General features: G+C 43.9%; 1 protein-coding gene across 2 annotated transcripts in view; it reads left to right on the top strand.

Annotated features, from left to right (window-relative positions):
• Desi2 (desumoylating isopeptidase 2) overlaps nt 1-7,701 on the top strand; it is a 47,532-nt gene extending 39,831 nt beyond the window's left edge. For both annotated transcript variants that reach the window (XM_008849156.3, XM_029554112.1), the window contains exon 5: nt 4,516-7,701. In XM_008849156.3, the coding sequence (XP_008847378.1) occupies nt 4,516-4,749 (234 nt within the window). In that variant the 3' untranslated portion in view covers nt 4,750-7,701. The remainder of the gene's footprint in view (nt 1-4,515) is intronic.
• The last annotated feature ends 17,686 nt before the right edge of the window (nt 7,702-25,387 follow it).

The raw sequence follows: 25,387 nt of genomic DNA, 5'->3' as shown, positions 1-25,387 counted from the left end.
CAAAGCTGGCATCTGGGGACTTGGTTTCTCATATTCTCAGTGTTCCTAGAACTGATAACAGTAGCTAACCAGCCTAATCTGTTTGTACAAAAAAAATATTTCTAATACCTGCTTTTCCTCTAGAAATTTAGAATTTGGGTGTCTGCTGGGCACATAATGCCTACATGACCAGGTCCCACAGATGCCTTAGACACGGGTCTAGGGAAGAGAACAGAAACACAGAGCTTTCACCTGGGTTGCATTTTAACTAGTTCCCAAAGGTTTTTTAGAAGGCTGGGGATTTGGGAGGGGGGGGTTGGTTAGTTGGTTGGTTTTTTTTTGTTGTTGTTTTCTTTTCTTTTCTTTTCCCAGACATGATTTTACTCTGTTACCCAGGATGATGTCAAACTCATGATCCTCCTGCCTTTTTAGGGATTACAGGTTTGTGTCACCAGTGGTGGCACAACTTGCCTAGCCTAGCTGCTCCTGAAGCAGAAGCATGTGCACACACCATCCCAACTCTTCCCAGGGCAGCCATGCTGTCAAACCTGTAAGAGCAAGTGGTGGGGAAAGCAGATCACCAGACTCCTGTGGTCACTCCTCACCAGATTTCTCTGCACTCTAGACTGAGTTTGCTGCAATGGACTGATAGGCTTGCTCTCCAGCAGCTTTCCACACACCCCAGGGAAGGCAGTTTGATTTCTAAATGCAGCTAGGTCCAGAAACAGAATTATCTCTTACAGGATACTTGTTGGATAATGATCAAGAAGAAAGGGGGCACATAATTCTATAAACCCTTTTTACAATTTTCTAAAACTTCAGGATGTAATTCTCTCCAGTTCCTAACAAATTTTCCTAGCTATATTCTATTAAAAATATTTTCCTGGGGATGGAGAGATTGCCCAGCATTCAAGAGCACTGGCTGTTCTTCCAGAGGATCCAGGTTCAATTCCCAGCACCCACATGGCAGCTAACAACCATCTGTAACTCCAGTTCCAGAGTATCTCATGTCCTCTTCTGGCTTCTAAAGGCCTTGCACAACACGAGTGCACTTACATACATGCAGGCAGTATTCTCATATAACATAAAAGTAAATAAATTTTAAAAATTAAAATTTTCTTATGAAAACTGTTCTGTTTCTTTTTAATTTATCCCTTCCAGGCAAAGTGTCTTGATGCTAGTTGGGAATCTTTTTTAAAATGTGAAGTTCTGATTGCTCAAATGGGACATACTGATTTTACAGTAAAAAAGCCCTGGTACCCAGTGAAGGTCAAAGAAAGATTTGTCTTTCGATACTGCCTTTCCCCTTTAACACTTTGGCCTTTTTAAGCTGCTACACAGATTGTGAATTCAGCCAGACTGCTGAGCCTATATACTCAGCTCACAGTGCTGCCTGTGAGCTAGCAGGAGCTGTCCCCCCCACTCCCCCCCCCCACTTCCCACACAGTGCCTGAAGGTGACATGTGCACTCAGGAGGTTGTGAACCCCTATCCTGGACAAATAGAACTGTCGCTTACTGTCTTAGGGCAATCCCTCTGAAACACTCAGCTAATTTTTCACCTGGATTAGAAACCTAGATGTTTCTCCAGATTTCATACCGCGTTCCTTTTACCCGGCTAGTCCTAGTCTGTTTTCTTTCAGTGTGGTTATCATGGGTGTGAATGAACCACATGTCCTCCATGTTCTGTGAGTCCTCACAGCAAGGCGTCAAATGTAAAGATATTTTAAGAACCTGTGGTACAGTATTCCAAAGGTAATCGCTTTTTGTTTGGTGTGGGTATGCTGGATAGCTTTGGTATCAACTTGACACACCTGGGTTCAGAGCCTCCATTGGGGAATTGTCTTCATTGGACTGGCCTGTGGGCATCTTCTTGATTGTTGAGTGGTGTGGGAGGGCCCAGCCCACTGTGGACTGGTGGGCCTGTGTTGCATAAGAAGGTGCAGGCTGAGCAGGGGCCAGGGGAGCAAGCCAGTAAGCAGCATCCCTCCATGGCCTGTGCTCCAGCTCCTGCCTCCTGGTTCCTGCCCTGAGTTCCAACCTCTGGCTCCCTGATGAACTGTGACCGGGGAGATGTAAGATAAACCCTTTCCTCCCCAAGTTGGTAGTGGTCAGAGTATTTTGTTACAGCAATGAAGAAACAAACTAGGACAGTGAGGTTTTAATATTTAAAAATCTGGTATCCTGAGTTTTTTCTTTCAAGATTTTAAAGTACTTTTAATTCAGTCATTGTTCTTACCCCATCTTTGATCAGTGGGAGCTTCTTTAAGTTGGCTGCTAACTCTTGATTTTTCATTTGAATTTCTGATAGCCCATTTGTTTTCTGGTATGACAAGATACTCCAGGCTTTTCTCTTTCTTACTCTAGAACTGCTTGTTTCTAATAGTATTTAGAAACCTTAATCTGGATTACTCATTACTATTAAATTGGTAGTATATAGTATATCTAGATTTCTTTTTCCTCAATAGAGGGTTCATGGTTGTGATTCAGTTACATATTCAGAGTTTTTACTTGATTTCACTAATATCTGTAGGTGTGTGTGTGTGTGTGTGTGTGTGTGTGTGTGTGGAATCAAAAATGTAACTTATTGCCTGGCGTGGTGGTGCACGCCTTTAATCCCAGCACTCAGGTGGCAGAGGCAGGTGGAGCTCTGTGAGTTTAAGGCCAGCCTGGTCTACATAGTGAGTTCCAGGACAGCTGGGGTACAGGGAGACCCTGTCTCAAAATAAAAAAGACCGAAAAAAAAAAAAAAAGTGACTTGTCAGCAAGCACCAATGTAATGACTTGTGTTGTCCCTTTGTACCTAAAGCTGCTCATGCTTAGAGTAATAGTGTTACCACTGCTACCAGCAATGCACTGACAGTATAAGTAACGGGGATCGAGTTGTCTTTAGAATGGAGCTTAATAGAATCAGGTTCATGTAACCAGTGTCATTTCTTTCTGTGTGGTTATACCATCAGCTCATGTACCGTGGTTAGGTTCCTTTGCTCCTTTTTAAGATAGGACCTTTTTAATTTTGGTTTATAGGCACATAAAATCCTTCATAGTTCCAAAGTCAAATCCAAAAAAGGAGAAAACAATATATTCATGAAAATCTAGGTTTCATTCTGCTTCCTTCTACCCTTCTTTGGCTTATAGAATGTAATAAAATAAGTTTGTGGAGTTGAAGCCTCTCTCTGTAGTTTGTTATGACAACCATAGGAAACTGGTACAGAAAACTGAAGGTAGGCTACTGCTGTAACAAATTTTGGGGAGTGTAAGTGGTTTGGGAATTAACTGAAAGAAAGACATTAAAGAAATTTTGAGCAACTTAATAGAAAAAAAATCTAGATTACCTTGAACAGACTGTCAGGAGAAATGTGAGGGTTAAAGGTGCTGCTAGCGGAGACTCCAAAGAAAATGAGGAGCATGCCATCAGAAAGCGGGGCCGGAGGGGATCTTTGTTACACAGTGCTGAGGCTTAGCCGAATTGTGTCCTGCAGTTATGTAGAAAGATGATTTTACAAGGAATAGGCTTGTGTTTAGCTGAGATTTCCAGGTAAAATATAGAAGTGTGGCCTGCTTTCATGATGCTTAGAGTAAGATGTGAAAAGAATGATTGAGGAGAGAACTGTTATGGAAAAAAAAAAAAAAAAGATCAGCTCTTTATTTGGAAATTTCTCAATTTCTTAGCCTATCCAGATTGCAAAAGATGCTAAAATCAGGAGCCTCAGTGTTAGCAAAGCAGCTGAAGAAAGAAGGCTGGAGGTGCAGTTAAAATTACCTTCTCAGCTACTGAAGAGATTAACCTCATGATTCATGGATCTTTTCAATGATCTAAGCAGAAAACGGGAATAGAGTGATGGGATTATCCAGAAAAGAGTTTTGAAAGAACCTCTTAGTAATGGTGTCAGTCCTGTGCCCTACACAGGAGACCTGCAATGATTTTGAGAATATTACATCAGCAAAGTCACTGCCAGCTTGAACTGAAAGTACAAAGAGGAGTATCATGGAGCTAGGTCTTCTTTTGAGGACATCTCTTCTGAACCAGCCGGGCTTCCTTGAAGAGAGTGGGTCAGGGACAGAAGCAAAGGACTAGAAAGCAGCCCTGGAAGAAGGAGAATGATAGAAACTAGAGGAGAGTAGAAAAGAACCTGAAGAATCTGGAAAGAAAATTGACAGGAAAATACCCCCAGACTGGCTCTTCCAACTGCCGAGGGCTTTACTCTAATAACATCTTGTACTGACAAGTGTCTCTTTTTCTGCATTGTTCAAAATACCTTTATGTATATCTCAGAGTAGCTCAAGGATCCAAGACAGAAGCCAAGTAGAATTAGCTTGACTTTACAGATGTCAAAAACTACACAGGGTGACTGGGTTACTCAGAAAGGAAGGAATGGAGCTGAAAAGTTAAGGAACTGCTTGTCATCAGCAGCCTGGAATGCAGCACCAGAGCTGGTCTGCAGTGTATTTCTACCACCTTTCCTCCTCCCCTTAGCAGGACAGTCAGTCAGCCTTAACCTCTCTTACCTAACACAGAACTCTTTCTTCCTCCTCAGATTCTTTGTGGGAAAGAGATTCCTCGCTGGATCAATCGACTTGCCTACTTCAGCTCCTGTATACCCTTTCTACAGAGTTGCCTCCCAAAGGAGTGGCTGACCCCCGCTGCTCTGCAGTCTAGCGTCAGCCAGGAACTCCAGGATGAACTGGAAGAAGCAGAGGATGCTGCAGCGTCCGCTGCCATGGCAAACACTGCAGCTGGCTCCAGACCTGGGCGCCACACTAAACTATAAGCATCTCCAAAGTCACACCTTCAGAACTGTCTCCTGCAGTTGAATATCTAGAGAAAACAGAGTAAGCGTCCTTTGGATATTTTGTACACAAAGATGGCTCTCCCCCAAATCCCAGATTTTCAGCTCAGGATTATATTTATAATCAAAAAAAGAAGAAGAGGAAAATCACTTGGCGCAGGAGGGAGAACTTTGTACGAAGCTGCCCTTTTTTTTTTTTTTTAACCCACTTGTAAATTTGGATTTACTTCTGTTTTATACATGCTCTGTTAAGTTATGTTTACAGTATTTTGTATCGCTGTTTACAAATCTTGCATGGACTTCTGCCACCGTAAAAGAAGAAAGTCTTCATCTTCAAAATTAGGCAGGTCATCTTTGTACACATCCTGATAATTGCCAGTTAAACAGCATAAATAGTAGGCACACGAAAAGGTACTTAACAAAGGTTACAGTTCACATCATCGACTTAAGAACTGTCTTTTAGGCTTGTATTTGTTTTATTAACATTTTTGGCACCCAGATACAGGGAATCAAACTGGCCTGACATGAAGGAGCACACAGACACAGCCAGAGGGCTTGGGGCCCTGGGTCAGTTCCTCTCCATACCCTTCCCATTCTTGAGTAGCACAGTTCCCAAGGTGCCCATGGAACATCTGGTTTCATCCCAAATATCAGTCCACCTCAGCAGGGTGGTACTGTATCTGTCTGGCTTGGTGCCTCTGGTTCTATAATTAAGATGTTCTTCATTGAAGATAATCTTGTAACTGACAAGTGTTTTGCACATTTGTTGGGAGCCAGGCTTCATTTTTATTTTAATACATAATAAATTCCTCCCTGCACAGGATTTTTTAGTAGGGTAGGAGTATCCTAAGTGGTAGCTTCCCAAGTAGCAGTATGAATTGCCTTTAGACTGCTTTTTGACTATTCAGGCTACCTTTTATACTAGACCCTGAATACCAGAATCTAAAGAAACACCCCCAAAAGTAATTCTTTGATATTTCATACTTTGTATACACCATATCAGAAATGGGTTGCTGAAGTTTATTCGTTCATAGTGAGAATAGTTTAACCTCCTAATAGAAATTCTATTTTCATTGAACTCACTGAAAAATCATATTTTTGGGTGTCTTAAGTTCATCTTTTTATGTTCTCTCAACTGTATGTCTCATCTAATGTGATAAGTCCTCACCGTAAGCCATCTGCTAGAGTCCACCCCCTAATTGACCCTTGGATATAAGAACCAAATCATTACATGTCACAATCAATGTTCTGCCTTAAGAGTGAATGCCCTGCATAAAGTCGTGGATGCAGTAGAGAAACAGGCCAAGGCAGCAACTGCAGCTCCAGATACAGTGGGAGTGTGAAAGTCATTTATATATTTCTCTATAAACTTTTAGATTGGATTATTTGTTATTTCTCTATGTGAAAATACCTATCTTTGAGTAAACTACATCCTTTTCCATAAGCTGATTTTGATTGATTTTTATCAACGTAAGCACACCCTGTTCATAGGGAAAATAAACCTTAGGTTTTAAGCATTGGCCTGAGGAAAATGAAGCCACTTTCTGCTGTTTGTTCTGTTTCCAAAGAGGAAAGCAGCTACAATTACTGTGCTCTGTGGGGAGCAGAGCATTTGTTTTTAGACACGTGATAGAAGGACAGACTGTGTGATCTTCATGAAGAGTTGACTTGGTTCAGGTCTGAAAACAAGACTTAGGACAGAACACTAATGCTCTCCAATAGGTGCTCACATAGTAAATGCTTGACGCTGTTGACTTGGGATTTTTTTATATATATAATAATGTGGATCACAGTGTTTTCTAATTGAAATATAAATGTTTTAAATCTTCTGTTGACCCAAGGGAATAACCCTTAGTTAGATGTTCCTGAATAGATAGCCAGGAACAGATCAGCACACAAATGATTTTACTGTACTTTTGTCTGCAGCATTTGGGTTTAAAAATAGTGTAAAGGGTCTTAGTGGAAATAAATAGCAGCCTGAAACTTATTCTCTAATAGCGGATAAAATTCTGGCCATGAGATCCCTTGCACTGTACCTGGCTAAGGAAAGGAAGGTCTTACTTTAGAAAGTCTCACATAAGTGAGGTCTTTCTCTACAGCTCACATTAAATTGGGCTTAATTCGCATTTAACTTGCTTCTCTTGCCCTTGGAAGAAACAGTCTTGTTCTCCACCTGAACAATCCCAGGTCAAAAATCTGGTCATTAATATACTTGTGATCCATGGAGTCAGATCCAGCTTTTGTAATTTGACCAAGTGAAATACGTTTCTCCTAGTGGGTCATTGGGTTTCCTCTGTTTTCATTTCCGTGGGTTTTTCAACCCTCACCAGGGAGCACCAGCTTTGGAAGTAACTGTGGTACTGTAAAAGGTGGTTGTGGTCCTAGAGCACCTCCAGGCCTGAACTCCAGCCAACTGTTGCTCTGACTCACAGCAATAGCATACGTTACCCATCACCAGCATCTGTACAGAGCAGGGAATTCTGGTTTAGTCCATTGATGGCGTGTGTGTGAGAATATTCGGACTCTGTTTCCATCGGCTTCTTCCATCACAGGACAGGCGCTAACCCACGTGTCTTCTTATGGCTCCATTTCTGTAAGATTCCTGTGGCTTTGGTACATGCTATGTTTTCTTTAAATGGCTAAGTTTAAAAGTCGAGTTTTCCTCGGCAGTTGGCCATCCTGCCATGTTACCCCTTTGTCAGTATGGTTTGAGAGTGTAGCTTGATTGTTAGACTTCTGTTGTCTGCCAGTCCATGCGCACACATCTCCATGGTCAACAGGTGGGACAGCTGTCAATGAATCTTCATGGACTTGAAGATAATTTCTTGTGACGTTGAATGCAAGTGTCATAGTGTTTCTATGAAAATACCAGGAATCTTCACTTTTGCTACCTTGATATAGCATTGAGCTATCATGTTACAACATTGAAATACATCAATTTATTAAAAAATACTTTTCTAAGAAATGTTTTCTAGTGCTTTCTGACCTCCAGGAGACTACACAGCTGTGTGTGTGTGTGTGCTGGGAGGGGGTTAGTTTTACAGTCTAAGAGGCCCGTCTGCCTGCAGGAACATGGCCAGCCCCTTCTGTATCATGTCTTTTATGTGTGGCACAGGTACCTTCACTCAGATGTATAATACTGTGCTCAGCTCCATGGATCAGCATGTTAGCTGTTGGTGTACAGGCAGCGGGTAGCAGCCCCATTTCTGGGGAATGGAGGCACAGTGGGCCAGCTGGCAGGCTCTCCCCTATCTTGTGGCAACAATGAAATAGGAGCCTGGGTGCCTAGGCACCTCACTTCCATAAATGCCTGTTCTGCTTAGCACCTCTAGTCTGAACCTTTCCTTTCACCTCCATTGGCCTTTTTGTACCTAGCTGAATGTTTTCCTCTACTAACTCAAAATCTTCCCTAGAATTAAGTGGTGTTAAATAAGTGAGTAGTGGGGCTGGAGAGATGGCTCAGCGGTTAAGAACAGTGGTTGTTCTTGCAGAAGACCTGGGTTCAAATCCCAGCACCCACATGCAGCTAACAGCTGTCCGTAACTCCAGTCCCAGGGGATCCAACAGCCTCTTCTGACCTCCTCGGGCATTGTATGACACAGGTGCACTTACCTATATGCAGGCAATACACGCATACACATAAAATTAAAATAAAAATTTTTTTTTTAAAGTGAGTACTTGAAGTCTCTCGGTGCTCATCCACTCCTTGCTAGAAAAGGGTGGTCTACTGTAACTCAGCTGTTTTTGATTCAAGGACAGAAACAGTTTAATAGTTTCCTAATAGACTATAATGTCTATCAACTCAGATCTGTTATCTTAAGGATCCTCCCTGTAAAATGAATGCCAGTAATGCTGGGGGACAGTGATTTTGTGTCTGTGTGTCTTTTTGAAGCAGGGTCCCCCTGTAGCCCCAGCTGCCCTGGAACTCACTATGTAGACCAGGCTAACCTTGAACTCATAGAGATCCTCCTGCCTCTGCCTCCCAAGTGCTGGGACTACAGGCATGCGCCACCATGCCTGGCGACAGTGATCTTTTTTTTTTGGCTTTAAACTTGTCCAGGTGTTGGCCTTGCTCTAACTTTGAAGAAGTCTATGCTAATACAGATTGCTAACTTGCTACACTTTTCAAAAGGGAAGTTACTGGTCAATAGCTACTCGTTTCCTTACTGATGCAAAACCAGGGAATTGCTGAGCCCTCTCAAACCTGTCTCCCTAATCCCTCCTAAACAGATCATGCTTTGACATACACTGGAATCTGAATTTCCTTCCTGTCCAGACCAAAGGAATGCTTAAGAAATGTTAGGAGCCTTCCCTCTACTGACTCAGAGACCAGATGAGCCCACCTGTGCTCTGCCACCCTGGTCTGGGAAGAGCTCATGGTCCTACCCGAGAATGACCCACTCCCATGCTGCTGAGGACAGGAGAATTTAGGGCTGCCATCCCGAAGCTCTTTCCCAGCCCCTCACTGCCTCATGCTAGGCACTCACTTTTGGCCACAATGGGCTTTGTGGTGGAGGAAGACATCAGCTATCACTTTGTTTCCCTCACATCCCTAACTCCCAGGCAATCAGATTTCATATCTGAGCATCCTTCAGCTTCTGAGTCTCCAGTTATATCTCAGGCTGCCCTTAGAGCCTCATGAACCTGGGGGCTCGCAGTTAACCCAGGCCGCTAAGCCACACTCAAAGCAACAAAAATCAGGCCTGCTTTTACACATAAACCCATAAAGAACAGATTAGGAAAGACAGTCTGGTCTATCTGGAGCATAGAGTCTAGGTGGTCAATGAACAGTGACTCAAATAGGGGCCCAGCTTTCAAATGGCAAAGCTAGGAAGGTCTGAGGGAGCAGGGGCAGCCAGACGTGGGCCTCCTCAAAGATAGAGAACTCATGCCTTCCTCCTAGCATCTTTGAGCAGGGGCCACAGAAGTACCCTTGCATTGCCCCCACAAATATAAAGTATTACCACCTAAGAAAGAGTGAAGACAAAATCCTTTTATTGTACCCCTGCCGTATGCTTGGGGTGGTGCTAGCTACCTTACACCCATTTTGCTTATTACAGCATCCTCTGATACTCCTGCTATACAGAGAGTTGAGAAGTTAGTAGCCTAAAACCCCACAGATACTGTAGGAAATGCCCATATTTAAGCCTAGCCATTCAGGAATATTGCTTTCTTGAAATAGAGACACTTGGGGTTGGAGAGATGGCTCAGTGGTTAAGAGCATTGGCTGTTCTGCAGAAGACCTGGGTTCAAATCCCAGCACCCACGTGGTGGCTAACAACTCTCCATAGCTCCAGTTCCAGGGAGTGTGACACCCTCTTCTGTCTGTGGACATTGCACAACATAGGTACACTTATAAGCAGGCAATACATGCATACAAATAAAAATTAAATAGACACTTGGGCCCACCCAAACCTACTGGATCAGAACCAGTATTACTGCAAGATCATAGTGGATTTGTGTGTTAATGTCTGAGAAGCACTGCTCTATCCCTAAGGCTTGATTCTGTATGATCAAGTCCACTTTGCCCATAGAAATTAGAATTCAGGCAGCTGGGCCAGGTGAACCTCCAAAGGACTTAGTCGTTAGTTCTCCAAAATTCAGTAGAGATGGGGGCAGGATTTTTTATATTTTTACTGGGTTTGATTCAACCCATATAAATTATCCAAGAAGCACAAAATAAAACATAAACTAGAGCAGGTAATGGAGTATTTTCCCTGGAAGCCTCTGGTCCATACTAAGGCTAAGGCTTTGGGGCTGCTGCATCTGAGTCACTTGCCTTGAGAAATGCTAGGACCACACCCATCTCTGTTTACTCCAGTCATCACTTAAGGCCCAAGCTCAGACCCTCATCCCCAAGGACTGTCTGCCAGCAGTTCATCCTTACCATCCCCTCTGGAACTCCCAATATGTGCAGGCCACAATGCTTCAGTGGCCGACTTGCCAGTTGCCAGCTTGCCTTGCACCCTTCCTAACTCCTCCAGCCCTTCCTTTCCCTCCCAGTAAGCACATTCACACAGATGGCGCTTTCCACCTTTGAGCCTTCCTTCATTTTTCAGCTGGAACTACTGCCACTTGCTGTGGTGCATTGCAGTTCTTGGGACTAGACAGTCCTGCACATGATGAGATAGATGTCTGTCATCCTCACACCTGTCCCCTAGTTAGCATTCTACTCCCTCAATCATTATGTCGCTAGCTATCCCCCTACCCCCCCCATACGGATTTCGCCTCAAGGAAGGCTTCATCCATTGTCAGTGTCCCAGTCTCCTCTCTCCAGCCCTGCATTGAAACCTTAGACTTGCCACTAGGAATGTTCTGAACCACTTATGGAATCTTTGTTCCAAGCATTTCTGACCATTAACTTTAGGCTTACCCTAGTCTCCTGCACTGTAACAAGATCCCAAAGCCATTAAATCTAGCACTCATTTTACCAATCACCTCCCTAACCTCACCTTCATTTTTCTTCTCACTCACATTAAACCCCCTGGTCAACAACTAAGCCATTTCCTCCTCAGGAGTCTCTGCCACTTAAATGTCCCTTCCTCCATTAAAATTGCCTGGCAGCCCAGCCCTGTTGGGGACCCAGACCTGTGTCTGAGGCTGGAGAAAAATCATAGCTTGATGACTTAGCTTGATTTTATGTTCTTGTCCACAAACCAGTGGACACTCACAACGGTACCATTGTCTCCCAGTCCCTTGGAAGTTGGCCTTCTCTGCTTCTGAAAATCCCTCCATACCTCCTCCTCTCTCAAGACTCCAACATGGTCCCCACATAAGTCTCCATTGAGAACCCCATTTATTGCCTCAATAAAAAGACAGTTTAGACAGTTAAATGGCTCTCATCTCCCAGTCTACAAACTGACTGAATTTGTACCCAGAGACACTGTTTGTTAACAGTGTTAATAAACATCTATATTCTGTCAAATGCCCATCTGTTACTTAGCACGCTCCAATCCCTCTCCAGTTTTTGTCTCTAACAGTTACTCTCCATGCCCCCCCAAACATCAGTTCCCCTTCTCCATTATCTCACTCCTGTCAGCAGGAACATGTTCATGTATATATATAATTATCCTTTACACTGTACCTATACATTGTTTTTTCTGTATTTTGTTTTGTTTGAGAAAAGGTCTCACTCTGTAGTCTTGGCCTGAAGCTCATTTTATAGACCAGGCTGGTGTCTTTGACTCCTACTATCACAAAGTGAAATCTCCTCAATGCCCCATTCACTAATTTTTTAAATACACCTTGCTTGTGAATGATATATACAATAGAATTGGGGCTGAGATTGTAGCTCAGCGGTAGAGTACTCGCCTAGCACGTGCAAAGCCCTGAGTTCCATTCCCAGCAGTGTTTTAAAAGCAGAAAAGCCAAATGTGGTGGTGCACACTACTCCCAGTACTCAAGACAGGTGGATTTCTTTGAGTTCGAGGCCAGCCTGGTCTATGAAACCAATTCCAGGCCAGCCAAGACTACAGAGTGAGCTCTTTTCTCAAACAAAACAAAACAAAAAAATAGAAAGAAAAAACATAATGCATATAAGTACAGTGTAAAGGGTAATAAAATGTAAGCCTCCCTGTGCCCACCACTTAGCTTCAAACAGCAAAAGGTTAAGAGACCCTGTCTAGGCCCTTCCCCAGTCACTCTCTCCACTGGAAGGGGAACTGCCATCTTGAAGTTTGTATTAAGTCATTCCTTTGTTTTTCTTTATGGTTTTATCACCCACATGTGCCTGTTTTTGAACTTTGTATAAATTGAATCATATACTGTGATTTTGGGGTTTGGTGGGTTTTTTTGGGTTTTTTTGTTTGTTTGGTTGGTTTTTTTTTTTTTTTTTTTTTGTCTTTTTGAGACAGGGTCTCTCTGTAGCCCCAGCTGTCCTGAAACTCACTATGTAGACCAGGCTGGCCTCGAACTTACAAAGATCCACCTGCCTCTGCCTCCCAAGTGCTGGGATTAAAGGCATGCGCCACCATGCCCAGCATACTGTGATTTTTAAATTCTATATTTTTATAGTTCATACATACTAATATGTATAGTTGTTCATTTTCACTACTATATTATATTCTACTGTATTATATAAAATTTGTTTATGCATTTTACCTTCAACAGACAACATCACCCTGATGAGCAGTGCTCTGAACATTCTGGGGTATGTTTGCTGCTACAGCTGTGAGATCTCTCTAGGACTGGAACTGCTGGATTGTGGGGAATGTGTGTGTGTTCAACTTTATTGATGTAGAAAAACAATATACTCTTCTTATACTTTTATTAAATAAAATCCTGTTCAGCCCTCTCTCCATCTGCTAATCAAACAATTCTATAATCTCATTATTTTCTTATACTAGCCCATAATGAAATTTCTCAGAGCCTCTCCTTAAATACTTTTCATAACTAAAGGAATCAAGGTGATGAAAGTCATACCACCCTCCCGCATAACCAATGGGAAGGTAACGCACAATATCACACAAGTAGTTTTAAAAATCTAATCAAGCTGGGTGCAGTGGCATACACCTATAATCCCAGCATTTGGAGGCTAAAGTAGGAGGACCAGGTTGAGACCACCTGGGCCACCTAGCGAGCCCTGTCTCAAAAAAAATCATAAATACACTAATTGAATGCCTTGTTTATGTGGAATGAGACTCATGGAAGAGTATCGTGATTCACAACTCTTAGCAGCAGGCCTGGTGAGACTTCTAAAACTTAGGGAATAAATTAAAAATATTTGTTAGACTGGTGAGAAGGTCCAGGGGGTAAAGGCATTTGTCACCAAACCTGATTTGACGACCTGAATTTGAGTCTCTGGACCCACAGGATGAAAAGAGAACCGACTGCCACAAGTTGTCCTCTGACCGCCTCATGTACACCGTGGCCCACATGTGCCACACACAAATATTTCAGAAATTGTGAAAATAACCTCAAAGAAACCTGTGTCACTGCTTGACCTTGATAACTCGCTGCCTTGGTTGCAGTGTTGTGTAAATGACACCAAGTTTTTCTAAGACTTGCACATACTTGGAAGATTTCTCTGATAGATCAGAAGAGGACTGGTCTCTTTTCTTCCACAAACTCAACGAAAAAAAAGCACTTCACACTCCAAAAGATACACTATCAAAACATCTGAGAGTCCACATTCCCTCCAGCCCACTGAGGTGGTAAGAAATGTTTTTCCACTTTGCTGTGACATTCCCACCAGAAGAGTTTAGATCCTGTCACTCCACGTCCTTGCTACATGACACTGTTTGCCAGTCTGCTAAGTGTTAATAGACCTCTGGTACTTTTATTTACATGATCCTGATTATTAATGAGTATATTATTTACCTGTCCCATAATAAAGGAAGAGAGTTTTATTTCAGGTCACGGTTTCAGAGATTTCAGCCCACAGTCCTTGGCTGTTGATTCTGGGTGTGATAAAAGAGAACATACAGATATGGGGCATGTCTTGAAAGAGGTTTTTCACTTCATGGGAGTGAGGAAGTAGAGAAAGAGATAGCCTAGGACAAGGATATCCCTTGGTGACCTGTTTCCTCCAATTAGGCTCCACCTCCTGATTGCCAGAACCTTCCTAAATCATATCCACAGCTAGGGACCCACAGGTCAGTTGGGAGGTACTTCATATCTGTGATGGTTGGTTGATTGTCATCTTGATGGATTTTAGAATCACCTAGGAAACATGCACTGGGTGTGTCTGTGAGGAAGCTTCAGGAGAGGATTAATGGGTGAAGGCCTGCCCTCAAAGTGGCCAACACCTCCGAATGGGCAGCCCAGATAGGAGGAGCTCTGAGGAAAAAGCAGCATGTGTGGGGTCACTCCCTCTCCTCGTGGGTCATTGGCCTCCACGAGGACAAAGGGAGCTGAAGCGACGAACGGGGTCAGGATGGCCAGTGAGTACTGATGGAAGAAAGCCCTTCCAGGGAGGCAGGTTCAGTGATGCAAACAGCTCCAGACTCAGTGAAACAGCTCCGTTTATTCAGTGGGGGCTAGGGAAAATAGTGTGGAGGCAGTAGCCAATGCTTCAGCTGATAGGTGCTCATAGTATGCTTTATTTACATGTGGCAGTGGGCTCCTATCATCCGACTACCGGGCAATGCCTAATTATATAGAAAAACCTGGGGGTAGTTTTTACTCCAGGTAACTATGCCAAAGGTCATGTTTTAAATGAGGCCAAGCTTCTGTGCTTGGCGGCACTTTCCAGGTAAGTCAGGCAGGAAGCCCGTGCTGAGAAAGGAGCCAACCTTAATAGCAGGGTTCCCCAACAAGCATGTTCCTGCCTTCATCTCTTCCTGAGCCAGTGTGTCTAATCGCTGCTGCTGACATCAGACTCCACCGTCTTAGTTTTTCCAATCTGGACTCAATACCAGAAACTTCCAGGGAGCCACAGGCCCTCAGCTTTGGCTTGGGACTAGAGCCATCCAGCTTCATGGCCTAAGAGGCTACCAGGTTGTCGGCCTCTCTGGTATGCAAATGGCCATTGGTGGACTACTCAGCCTTTATGGTGTAAGCTAATCAAATAGACCTCCTTGTATAATATATCTACATTCGGTTAGTGCTGCCCCTCTAGAGAACCCTGCCGAACACAGATTTTGATACTGGTGTTAGGCAGGAGGTTAGCTCTGGGAGGGACTGGCCGATAAGCTCTCCAAAATTGGACATAGAAGAGATAGGACCAGGAAAAAAATCTACTCAGCCTTTATGGTGTAAGCTAATCAAATAGACCTCCTTGTATAATATATCTACATTCGGTTAGTGCTGCCCCTCTAGAGAACCCTGCCGAACACAGATTTTGATACTGGTGTTAGGCAGGAGGTTAGCTCTGGGAGGGACTGGCCAATAAGCTCTCCAAAATAGGACATAGAAGAGATAGGACCAGGAAAAAAAATGACAAAATAAAGAGGAGAAAGAGGAATAAGAGGAAGAGAAAGAAAGAGGAGGATGAGAGAAGAGGAAGAGGAGGAGGAGCTGGAGCTGAAGCTGGTAGTGGTGGTGACTGCAGATGAGCCAGCTCGGCGGCAAAAACAGGATGGCTGACTAAGGAGGTCAGAGCAAACCAACTTCAGGACCCGCTGCACGGGAGCACACGGTGCATGTGCAGAGGGCTGTTGCTGTTCTCATAGAGAACTTTACAGCTTCTGCGGCATTTTAACTCCTATGCATATTCTTGAATCTTATACTTCTACTTATGACAGGATGAATTCTGGGTAAAATGGACTTCCTAGAAAAGCATGCTCCTTTGCTGGAAGTGCCACCCTTGGGAGCATGAGGGAGGGTTTAACAAGAGGGGAAGAAATAGAGACCCAGGCCTGCCAGGACCAGGGCACTGCTGCTCAGCTAGGCCCTCTCTTTTTGTTCTTGCTTCCTTGTTTGTTCTAATTAAGTAAACTTTAAATTTTTTTTTGATTGATGTGTGTATCCATGTGTGCATGTGTGCATTTGTGTGATTGCAGGCATAAGCAACACACAGCACAGTATGGAGATAAAAAGACAACTCTCCAGGGGCTGGAGCGATGGCTCAGCAGTTAAGAGCACTAGCTGCTCTTGCAGAGGACACAGGTTCAGTTCCTAACATTTACATGGCAGCTAGTAACTGTCCTTAACTCTAGTTCCAGGGAATCCAACACCTCTTCTGACCTCTGGGGGCATTGTATGACACAGGTACACTTACATACATGCAGGCAAGCACACACATAAAATAAAAATAAAATTTTTTTTTTTAAAAATAAGGTAATTCTCTAGGGTCTAAACTCTCCTGCCACCTTGTGGAATCCAGGGTTCAAACCCATGTTGTTAGGCCTGCACACAAACACTTCTACCTGCTGAGCCATCTCACCTACACTACTGTAATTAAACTCTTGACTGATTGCTCTACTATAAGTACTATGTGCATTCCTCTCTTTTTAGAGCACAAGAGCAGATACTGTGGTGAGGGTCCAGACCAGAAGAGACAGGAGACCTCTGCTGCTGTGAGAGTCCCTTCTACCAGGAATGTGAACAACGTCTTACTTTCTCCTTGCAAGGTCCCAACAAACCAAAGCACGATTCCAAGACCACCTGGGGAATTCATTGTGCTTACTTACAGAGCATAGGCGAGGGGCTGCTTATAGGAACATGAGGACCCCAAAACAGCTACACTGGGAAGTCTTCACCCAGCATGGATGATGGTTTCCCTATAACTGCATAGATGGAGTCCCTTTTCAGTTAACCTTCCCCAGCCTATACACTCTAGCATCTCCCTAGACACCATGCAATTAGGGCAGAATTGCATACAAATGGTCGGGAGGGGCAGAAGAGAGTAGCTGGAATCTCAAGTGAGGGCCATGACCCACTCCCTCCCTGTGGGACCACCAACAGTCCACAAGGCTTGATGGTAATGGTCTCTTGCAAACATGCACAACTTATCTGATGAAGATGGCAGCTATTTTGTTAGAAGGATAGAGTTCTGCAACATCTGTGTAACACCAGGACTGGTTCTGGAGAGACAGAATTGCAAGGATGAATTTCTCTAACTGGGTTGGTTCTTCTAATTCTGCCTCAGCCAAAGTTGCTAAGGTTCCTGATGGTATAGGGTACACTAATTCATGGGGGAATTGCACAAGATAAAATGCATTCGATGCTCCTCATTCACCATTTGTGAGAGGCAAGGAATTTTGTGACTCCATATACACTTTTTTTTTTCTTGGTGTTTTTGAGGCAGGATCTCCCTGCAGCCCCAGCTGGCCTGGAATACACTATGTAGAACAGGCTGGCCTTGAACTCACAGAGATCCACCAGCGTCTGCCTTTTGAGTGATAGGATTAAAGGCATGTGCCACCATACCCTGCCATATATACTTTTGAACATTTGTGAAAAACCGAAGAATAAGATGATGGTGGCTCATTGCTGGAATAAAGTAACAAGGGAAAAGAATGAGTTTAGGCAATTTCCCAGCTGCAGGCCAGTCCAGCTCACAGCCCGTGAGCCACATGTGGCCAATGATGGCTGTGAATGAGTCCCAACACAACACCAAATCATAAACTTGGTCAAAACATCATGAGGTTTTTTTAAATTTTTTTGTCACCTGATTCTCTAGTGTGAGCTTTGTAGATGACATCATGTGGCAATATCAAAAAGTTGGACATGTCTGCAAGACTTGTAGTGTGTCTTAAGAGAGAATCTTCTCTCCTGCAGCCACGGAACTGAAGTTGCTGAAAACCAGTTGCAGCTGGCTGACTTAGGCAAGTTAAGTCCCAGCCTCCAAGGGTGTCTGCATAGAGTGATGACACTGATGGGAAAAGAGTGGGATCCTGTAACTGGGTAGAGAGGCTAAGGCCACTGGATGCTCAGATTTTGATGGTTTCTTTTATCTCCCCATCCCCAGTGCCATCCACCCTCCCCCAGCCCCTGCAGAATTGCCCTTTCTGCCTTTGCCAGAGGGAATCAATCAATCCTACATTGTCTGGGGAAACAGCAATAACCTGACCCCTCATTGCCCACTCGTCTTTACCTCTAGACCTATAATCAGATTCAAGGCTAAGCAGGCCCTTAGAGGTGAGATACCGATATGACCCATGAGGAAGTACGCTACACCCCTAAGCTCTGCGACTGTGCATAGGGATGGCTTTTAATGGTGTAGGATAATGGTGGAAGGAACACAAGATTGGATCCGACTGGATTTATCGACATGGCTCCACTGAGCAGAATTTCTGCTTAATATTACAGCTCACGCAGGCTTTTTTTTTAGAAAAGGTGCCAACAGTTTCCATTTGATTGCTTGGCTGAAGTGTGGATCAAAAGACATGCTGTGAATGAGCTGGAGATGCCTGATAGCCCTTGGCTTAATGATGGTGAAGGGACTCAAAGGCTCAGAAAAATTGGAATGCTAGAGTGGATTTGCTATGTAAAACCTACTCCTCCACAATGAGGGCCCAGACGTGCCCTTCACTGATACTACAAGACTTGTGAGCACGCAAGCATTCTTGAGGAGTTTTGTCATTGCTCTTCTCTGTAGGCCAAATCTTACCGTGGGGGCCACAGCTGCTCAATTAAGATAAATGCGATGTGTCTAATTGGATCCCGGGGTAGCAAGAATCAAGTGGCAGCTCAGAATTGCCAAAGGCAAGGTGAGCATACTTACAGTAGAGGCCATGTAATGATCATAATGTTCTGACCTATGTCCCTGGCTAATTAATCATGGTGTTCCCAGAATGACATAGACAGGAAGCCTACTAAATTCATGCTAGGTCTATACAAGCAGAAAAATCCTAGAACAAATAAACAAAAGGCTACAGTAAATCACAGCAACAAAGAATCATGGCCTCTCAGCCAATTTCCAGACATAAGCTGATTTTGAACCCAAAATCCCTTAAATAAGGGGAAATCAAATCCCTTTGAGAACGGACTCAGCTACACTACTGAAACTTTCTGTTACTATTTCTCCAAACCTTCCCCCAAAAGGACCTATTGCCTTCTACCAAGGTAACTGCTTTGAAGGAAAGGAAATAACTAGCCCTTTGGGAGCCTGCTAGACACTGGCTCTGAATTGATGCTGATTCCTGGAGACCCCATATGGCACTGTGGCCCTCCAGTCAACATGGGGCTTATGGTGGTCAGGAGATCGATTGAATTTCAGCCTAAGTCCAACTGATGGTGATCCTGTGAGTCTCTGTGGTTGCTTCCCCAGTCCCAAAACACATAATTGGGGCAGATATACTTGGGAATTGGCAGAATCCCCACACTGGTTCCCTGACTTGTGGAGGGAGTGCAGTTTATTATGGCTCAGAAAGACCAAGGGGAACCATTAGAGCTGCCTCCATCCTGGAAAATAGTGAACCAAAAACAGTATCACATCCCATTAGGTACTGAAGAGATTAGTGCCAGCATCAAAGACTTGAAGACGCAGGTTTGGTGGTTCCTACCACATCTCTATTTAACCCTCCTATTCGGCCTGGATGGATTATGGAGAATGACACTTATCATCAATTTACTCAAGTGGCAATTCCAATTGCTGTACCAGATGTGGTACAGCTAATGAACACATCTCCTAGCACTGGATGTATGGCTACGGATCTTGCAAGTGCTTTTTTCTCCATAATTGTCAATAATGCTCACCAGAAGCAATTTGCTTTCAGCTGGCAAGGCTAACAGTATACCTTCACTGTCTTACCTCTTACCTTATATACATTAATTTCCCAGCCCTGTGTCATAATTCAGTTTACAGAAATCGTGATCGCTTGTCTCTCCTCCACAATGTACAACACTGATCCATTATATTGGTGATATTATGTTTGTTAGAACGTGGGCCTGCCCCTTTAAGAAGTCAGAGGCCAGATCTCACAGCCAAGAGAAATCAGGTCATGCCCCTGAAGCACTCTCCCTAGGACAGAGTTGAGAAGCTGTTCTGTGCTGTGGTTTTTACAACTAATTTATGGTGCTTGGCTCCTCCATGCTCTTTGTTGGATATGTAATCCCAGACTAAATCATGTGGTGTAAAACTCCACCCCCCAACACTTATAAAAGCCAGATATTTCCTTTGTTCATAGTATTTCTCTGAAGAGGCTCCTCTGTACTATCTGCCATCCCTCTCATGGTCTAGCTCTCTCTCTCCTCTCTCCTCTCTTATTCTCTTAATGAAACTCCTTTCCATGTTTTAAAGGGAAGACTCTCTTTCCCTTTAAGGCTCTGTTATGTTGTTTTTGCTATATTATTTATTTCTATAGCTCTCCTAGCTCAAGGCCCCATCATGACCTTGTGCCCATTCTCCTAATAAACCTCATTCCTAAAGGGTAATTATGTGTTGACTTCCTTTCCCATACCAACTTCTGAGCAAGTGGGAGGTAGCAACCACTCTGAACTTGTTGGTAAAGCATTTTCACATTGGAGGATGGGAAATGAATCCAACCAAAATTCAAGAGCCTCAGTAAATTTTCTAGGAGTTTCCTAGTATGGGTCATGCAGAGGTATCTCTTGTAAGATGAAGTTCGTAAGTTGCTGCACCAGCCTCTCCTACCACCAAGAAAAAAGCTCAATGCTTAGTGGGCCTATTCCTCACTTGGGTGCATCACTACTGACCATAAACCAAGTGACTCCAAAAGCTGATAGTTCTAAATGAGGCCCAGAACAGAAAGCTCTGCAACAGGTCTAGGTTTCCTGCCACTTCGGCTGTACAATCCACGTGAACAATGGTACTCATAGTGGCAGTGGCAGACAGAGATGCTGTTGGAGCCTTTCTCAGGATCCTTGGAATTTTGGAGCAAGGCCCTGCTATCATCTGCAAGTAACTACTCTCTCCATGAGGGACATTTCTTGGCCTGGTACTAGGTCTTAAAAGAAACTGAATACTTGTCAATGGGTCACTAAGTGACGAAATGACCTAATCCACTCATAGAGTACTGGGTGTCACTTGACCCTCCAAGCCATAAAGTTGGACCATGCACAGCAGTAGTCTGTTGTCACATATAAGCAGCAGAATATATGTGGTTGGGCCCAAGTAGGTACTGAAGACACAAGTTCTATGAAGTAGCCCAAATGCCTATGGTGCCTACTCCTGTTAAATGCCTCCTGTTCCCAAGCATGCACCTATGGCCTCGTGGGGTATGCCCTATGATTGGTTGACTGAGGAAGATAAGACCAGGGCCTGGTTCACAGATTGTTCTGCATGCTATGCAGGCACAACTGGGAAATGGACAGATACAGAATTATAACTCCTTTCTGAGACAACCCTGAGGGCCGATGGTCAAGAGAAATCTTCGCTGTGGGCAGAACTTCTGGCAGTATACATGCTCATACATTTTACTTGGAAGTAAAAGTAGCCAGATGTGTGATAATATACTGATTCATGGACTGTGGCCAGTGGTTTGGTTGATGGTCAAGGACTTAGAAGGCAGCAAATAACACATCAAATAGTGCCCTTGAGCCAAGTGTGATGTGCATACCTTTAAATCCCAGCACTCAGGAGGCAGAGACAGGTGGATCACTGAATTTGATGCAAGCCAGAGCTGCATAGTAAGACCCTGTCAAAAAAAAAGTGTCCTCAGCAGAGGACTTCAATAATCAAGTTGATGGGGATGACTTACTCTGTGAGAAGTAATCAACTTCTTTCCCTAGCATCCCTGTCATTGCCCAATAGACCCATAAACAAAGTAGCCACGGTAGCAGAGATAGAAGTTCTGTGAGGACTCAACAACATGGACTTCCATTCACAAAGGCTGACCTGGCTACAGCTGCTGCTAAGTGTCAAATCTATCAGCAGCAGAGACCAGTACTGAGTCCTAATATGGCACCATTCCCTGGGATGACCAGCCAGCAAGTCAATTACATCAACTACTTCTATAATGGAAAGGGCAGCACTTTGTCCTTACTGGGATAGATTACTTATTCTAGGTATGGATTTGCCAAGCAACTCACTTCACAGCACTGGGATCAGGCTCATGGAATTCACTGGTCTTAACATGTTTCCCAACATTCTGAAGCAGCTGGCTTGATAGTGTAATACCGAATGAGATGCATAGAGGAACACCACATAGTGATAGTTGAATTAGGAGTCCTTTATTAATAGCCAGCAGTCACAGAGAGAGCTAATACCCCCAAAACTCTCCATCCTGAGAAGCAGGGCAAGGTTTATAAAGCTTAAAAGCCACAATTATATCATGTCAGGGGTAAACTAATAACCATAGTTACATCAAATCATCACAGTTACACCAGATCAGGGACATGTCAGTTAACAAAGAGGTTTTCAGTTAACAAAAAGTTTCAGTTAGGCTGGGTAGGAGAATGTGCTACCTGAATGTGCTACTTGGCTGCTTGTAAGTTTCCCATTATTGTAGAAACAATTTTCTCCCTGAAACTGGCTTGTGGTGGTTTAAATGAAAATGTCCCCCATAGGTTCCAAGTATTTGGACATTTTGTCCCCAGGTGGTGGTGCTGTTTTGGAAGGTCTTAGAAGGTGTGGCTATCCTGGAGGAAGCATATCACTGGGGGTGGGCTTAGAGAGTTCTTAAGCCTTGCTGGATCTCCAGTTGCTCTCTTGCTTCCTGTGCCTGCTTGAAGATGTAGAGCCTAGCTTCTGCTCCTCCTCTAACCACCTCTGCTGACATGCCTCCCTGCCATAATGAACTCCTGCCCCTTTTGGAACTGTAAGCCCAAATAAACTCTTCCTTCTATCAGTTGCTTTGGTCAGTGTTTCTATCACATGCAACAGAACAGTAACTAATACATGCCTGCATGAGACATTCTGCCTAGCTGCTGCTGTGGAAATGGCTGGGCAAAAATACAGGGTAAAGCAAAAGTTAGCTAGACAAAATGGAGTTAGTTTTGTCATTTCAATATGACAGTGGAATAGTATTTGAAGACACAGTTCACAGTGCCAGCCAGGCGCCAATAGTCTGGAAGACTGGAATGTGATTGTCAAGAAGGCTATCCGTGGTCCAAATCAGCATCCAGTTTATGGTACTGTTTTTCCCATGGCCAGGATTCATAGATCCAGGACTCAAGATGAAAAAATGGGAATCATGCCATTCACCTTCACTCTTAGTCTCATACTAACACATTTTCTGCTCTGTATTCTTGTGGTCTTAGTCTCTGCTGGCAGGCATAAAAAAACTTGGTTTGGGGGAAGGGAGACTTCTACCTAGAGGCACAAAAGTCTTTCCATTAAACTGGAAGATAAGACTTCCCCTTGGCCACTTTGAGCTTCTGGTGCCCTGGAGTCAACAGGCTAAGAAGGGATTTAGTATTAGCAGAGATGATTGATCCAGATTGGAGAAGCTGGAGTCTGCTCTGCAATTGAAATAAGGAAAAATGTCTGCAGTGCAGGAGATCCTTTAGGATGCTCTTAGTTTTATCATGCCCTGTGATTAAAATCAGTGGGAAACTACAACAACCTGATCTAGGCAGGATGATAAATGACCCAGATCCTCCAGGAATGAAGGTATGGGTCATCCCCCCCAAAAAATCTCAGGCTGATGAGATGGCTCAATGGGTAAAGGCACTTGCCACAAAGCCTGCCAGCTTTAGTGTGATTCCCCAGGACCTACATGATGGAAGGAGAGAACTGACCCCTAAAAATCATCCTTTGACTCATTCCCTAAAGAAACAAATATTTTTAAAGTTTCAAAAGAAAAATCAAAACCTGCTGAGGTGCTTGCTGAGGATGGAGGGAATATAAAATGAGTAAATGGCAGTTATAAATACCAGCTATGGCCACATGACCAGTTGAAGGAATGGGGATTATAATGGTTATGAGTGCTTCTGACCTGCTTGGTTAAAAATATGATTATGAGGGCTGTAGAAATGGTTCTGTAGTTAAGCTCTACAGAGCATCCAAATTCAGTTCCCAGCATCCACGTCAGGTAGCTCACAACCACCTGTAACCCTAGCTCCAGGGTATCCAACACCTGAATTCTTCAGACACGTGTGCTTACATGCATGCACATGTATTCATGCACACACACACACACACAATTAAAAATAAGAATTTAATCATTTGAGAGGGCTGGAGAGATGGCTCAGCAGTTAAGAGCATTGACTGCTCTTGCAGAAGATACAGGTTCAGTTCCAAGCACCTACATGGTAGCTAACAACCATCTGTAGCTCTTCTTCCAGAGAATCTAGTGCCCTCTTCTGGCCTCTGTGGGCATTGGACACATATGGTGCACTTACATACATACAGGCAAAACACTCATACACAGGGCTAGAGAGATGGCTCAGCAGTTAAGAGCACTGACTACTCTTGCAGAGGACCCTGGTTCAATTCCCAGCACTGACATGGCAACAAATAACTGTCCATAACTTCAGTTCCAGGGAATATGATGCCTTCTTCTGACCTCTGCAAGCATTGCACAACACGGGTGCACTTACATGCAGGCAATACATTCATACACATAAAATAAAAATAAGACCCTGCCCCATTCCTTGTCTTGGGGCCCCAGACACCTGGGGAACCAATACTGCTCTCTGATCCTTTTCATCCAGACCAACAGAGTGCCTTCTCTGGGCAACAGGAGCTCTGCTTCTGGGCCTGGCCCCGTCCTCATCTCCCCCTGCTTCCCTGGGCCTGCACCACCCTCCAGCCTCTTTCTGGGATTCAGGGGCAGACCTTTCCTCTTCTTGATCCTTTGCATCCAGACCAACCCAGCTCCTCAGTGCAGTCCCCAGGAAGCCTTGGGGCCTCTTCCTGCACCATCTACCTTTGCATCTCTTGGTGGCATTGCCACCAGCTGCCCTAGACCAGCATCTTTCCTGGGCCAGGTTCCCAGGCCAGTCCAGCCCCCAAATTCCTGAGGCCAAAATCGTTCCTGGAGGGATCCAGACCTTAGGAGAAAGCCTGAAAACATCTGGCCCTCACCGGAATTGGGCCTCTGTGGGAACTCCTGAAGACAAAAGCAATCTGGCCACTCCAATATAAAATCAAAAGAGAGAACAAGAAGCTTAGACGAACCAGCTTTTCATGCCCAAAAAGTAAACCACAAAGACACAAAGTTCACAAAAAGAAGAAAACATAAACTTGAAGGCCTGAGTCTCACACAAGAATCAGAAACTATAAAAGAAATTCATATGACAAAATCACAGAGAAAAAATGATAACATGAAAAAGCAAAATAACATATCCCCACCAAATACCAATAGTCCTCTAGAGGAGCACAATGAGAATC

The sequence above is a fragment of the Nannospalax galili genome, unplaced genomic scaffold (genome assembly GCF_000622305.1).
Source record: "Nannospalax galili isolate Female #2095 unplaced genomic scaffold, S.galili_v1.0 scaffold543, whole genome shotgun sequence".
In the NCBI taxonomy this organism is placed as follows: Eukaryota; Metazoa; Chordata; class Mammalia; order Rodentia; family Spalacidae; genus Nannospalax; species Nannospalax galili.
Note: the sequence above shows the minus strand (reverse complement) of the source record. Positions and strands in the feature narration are given on the sequence as shown.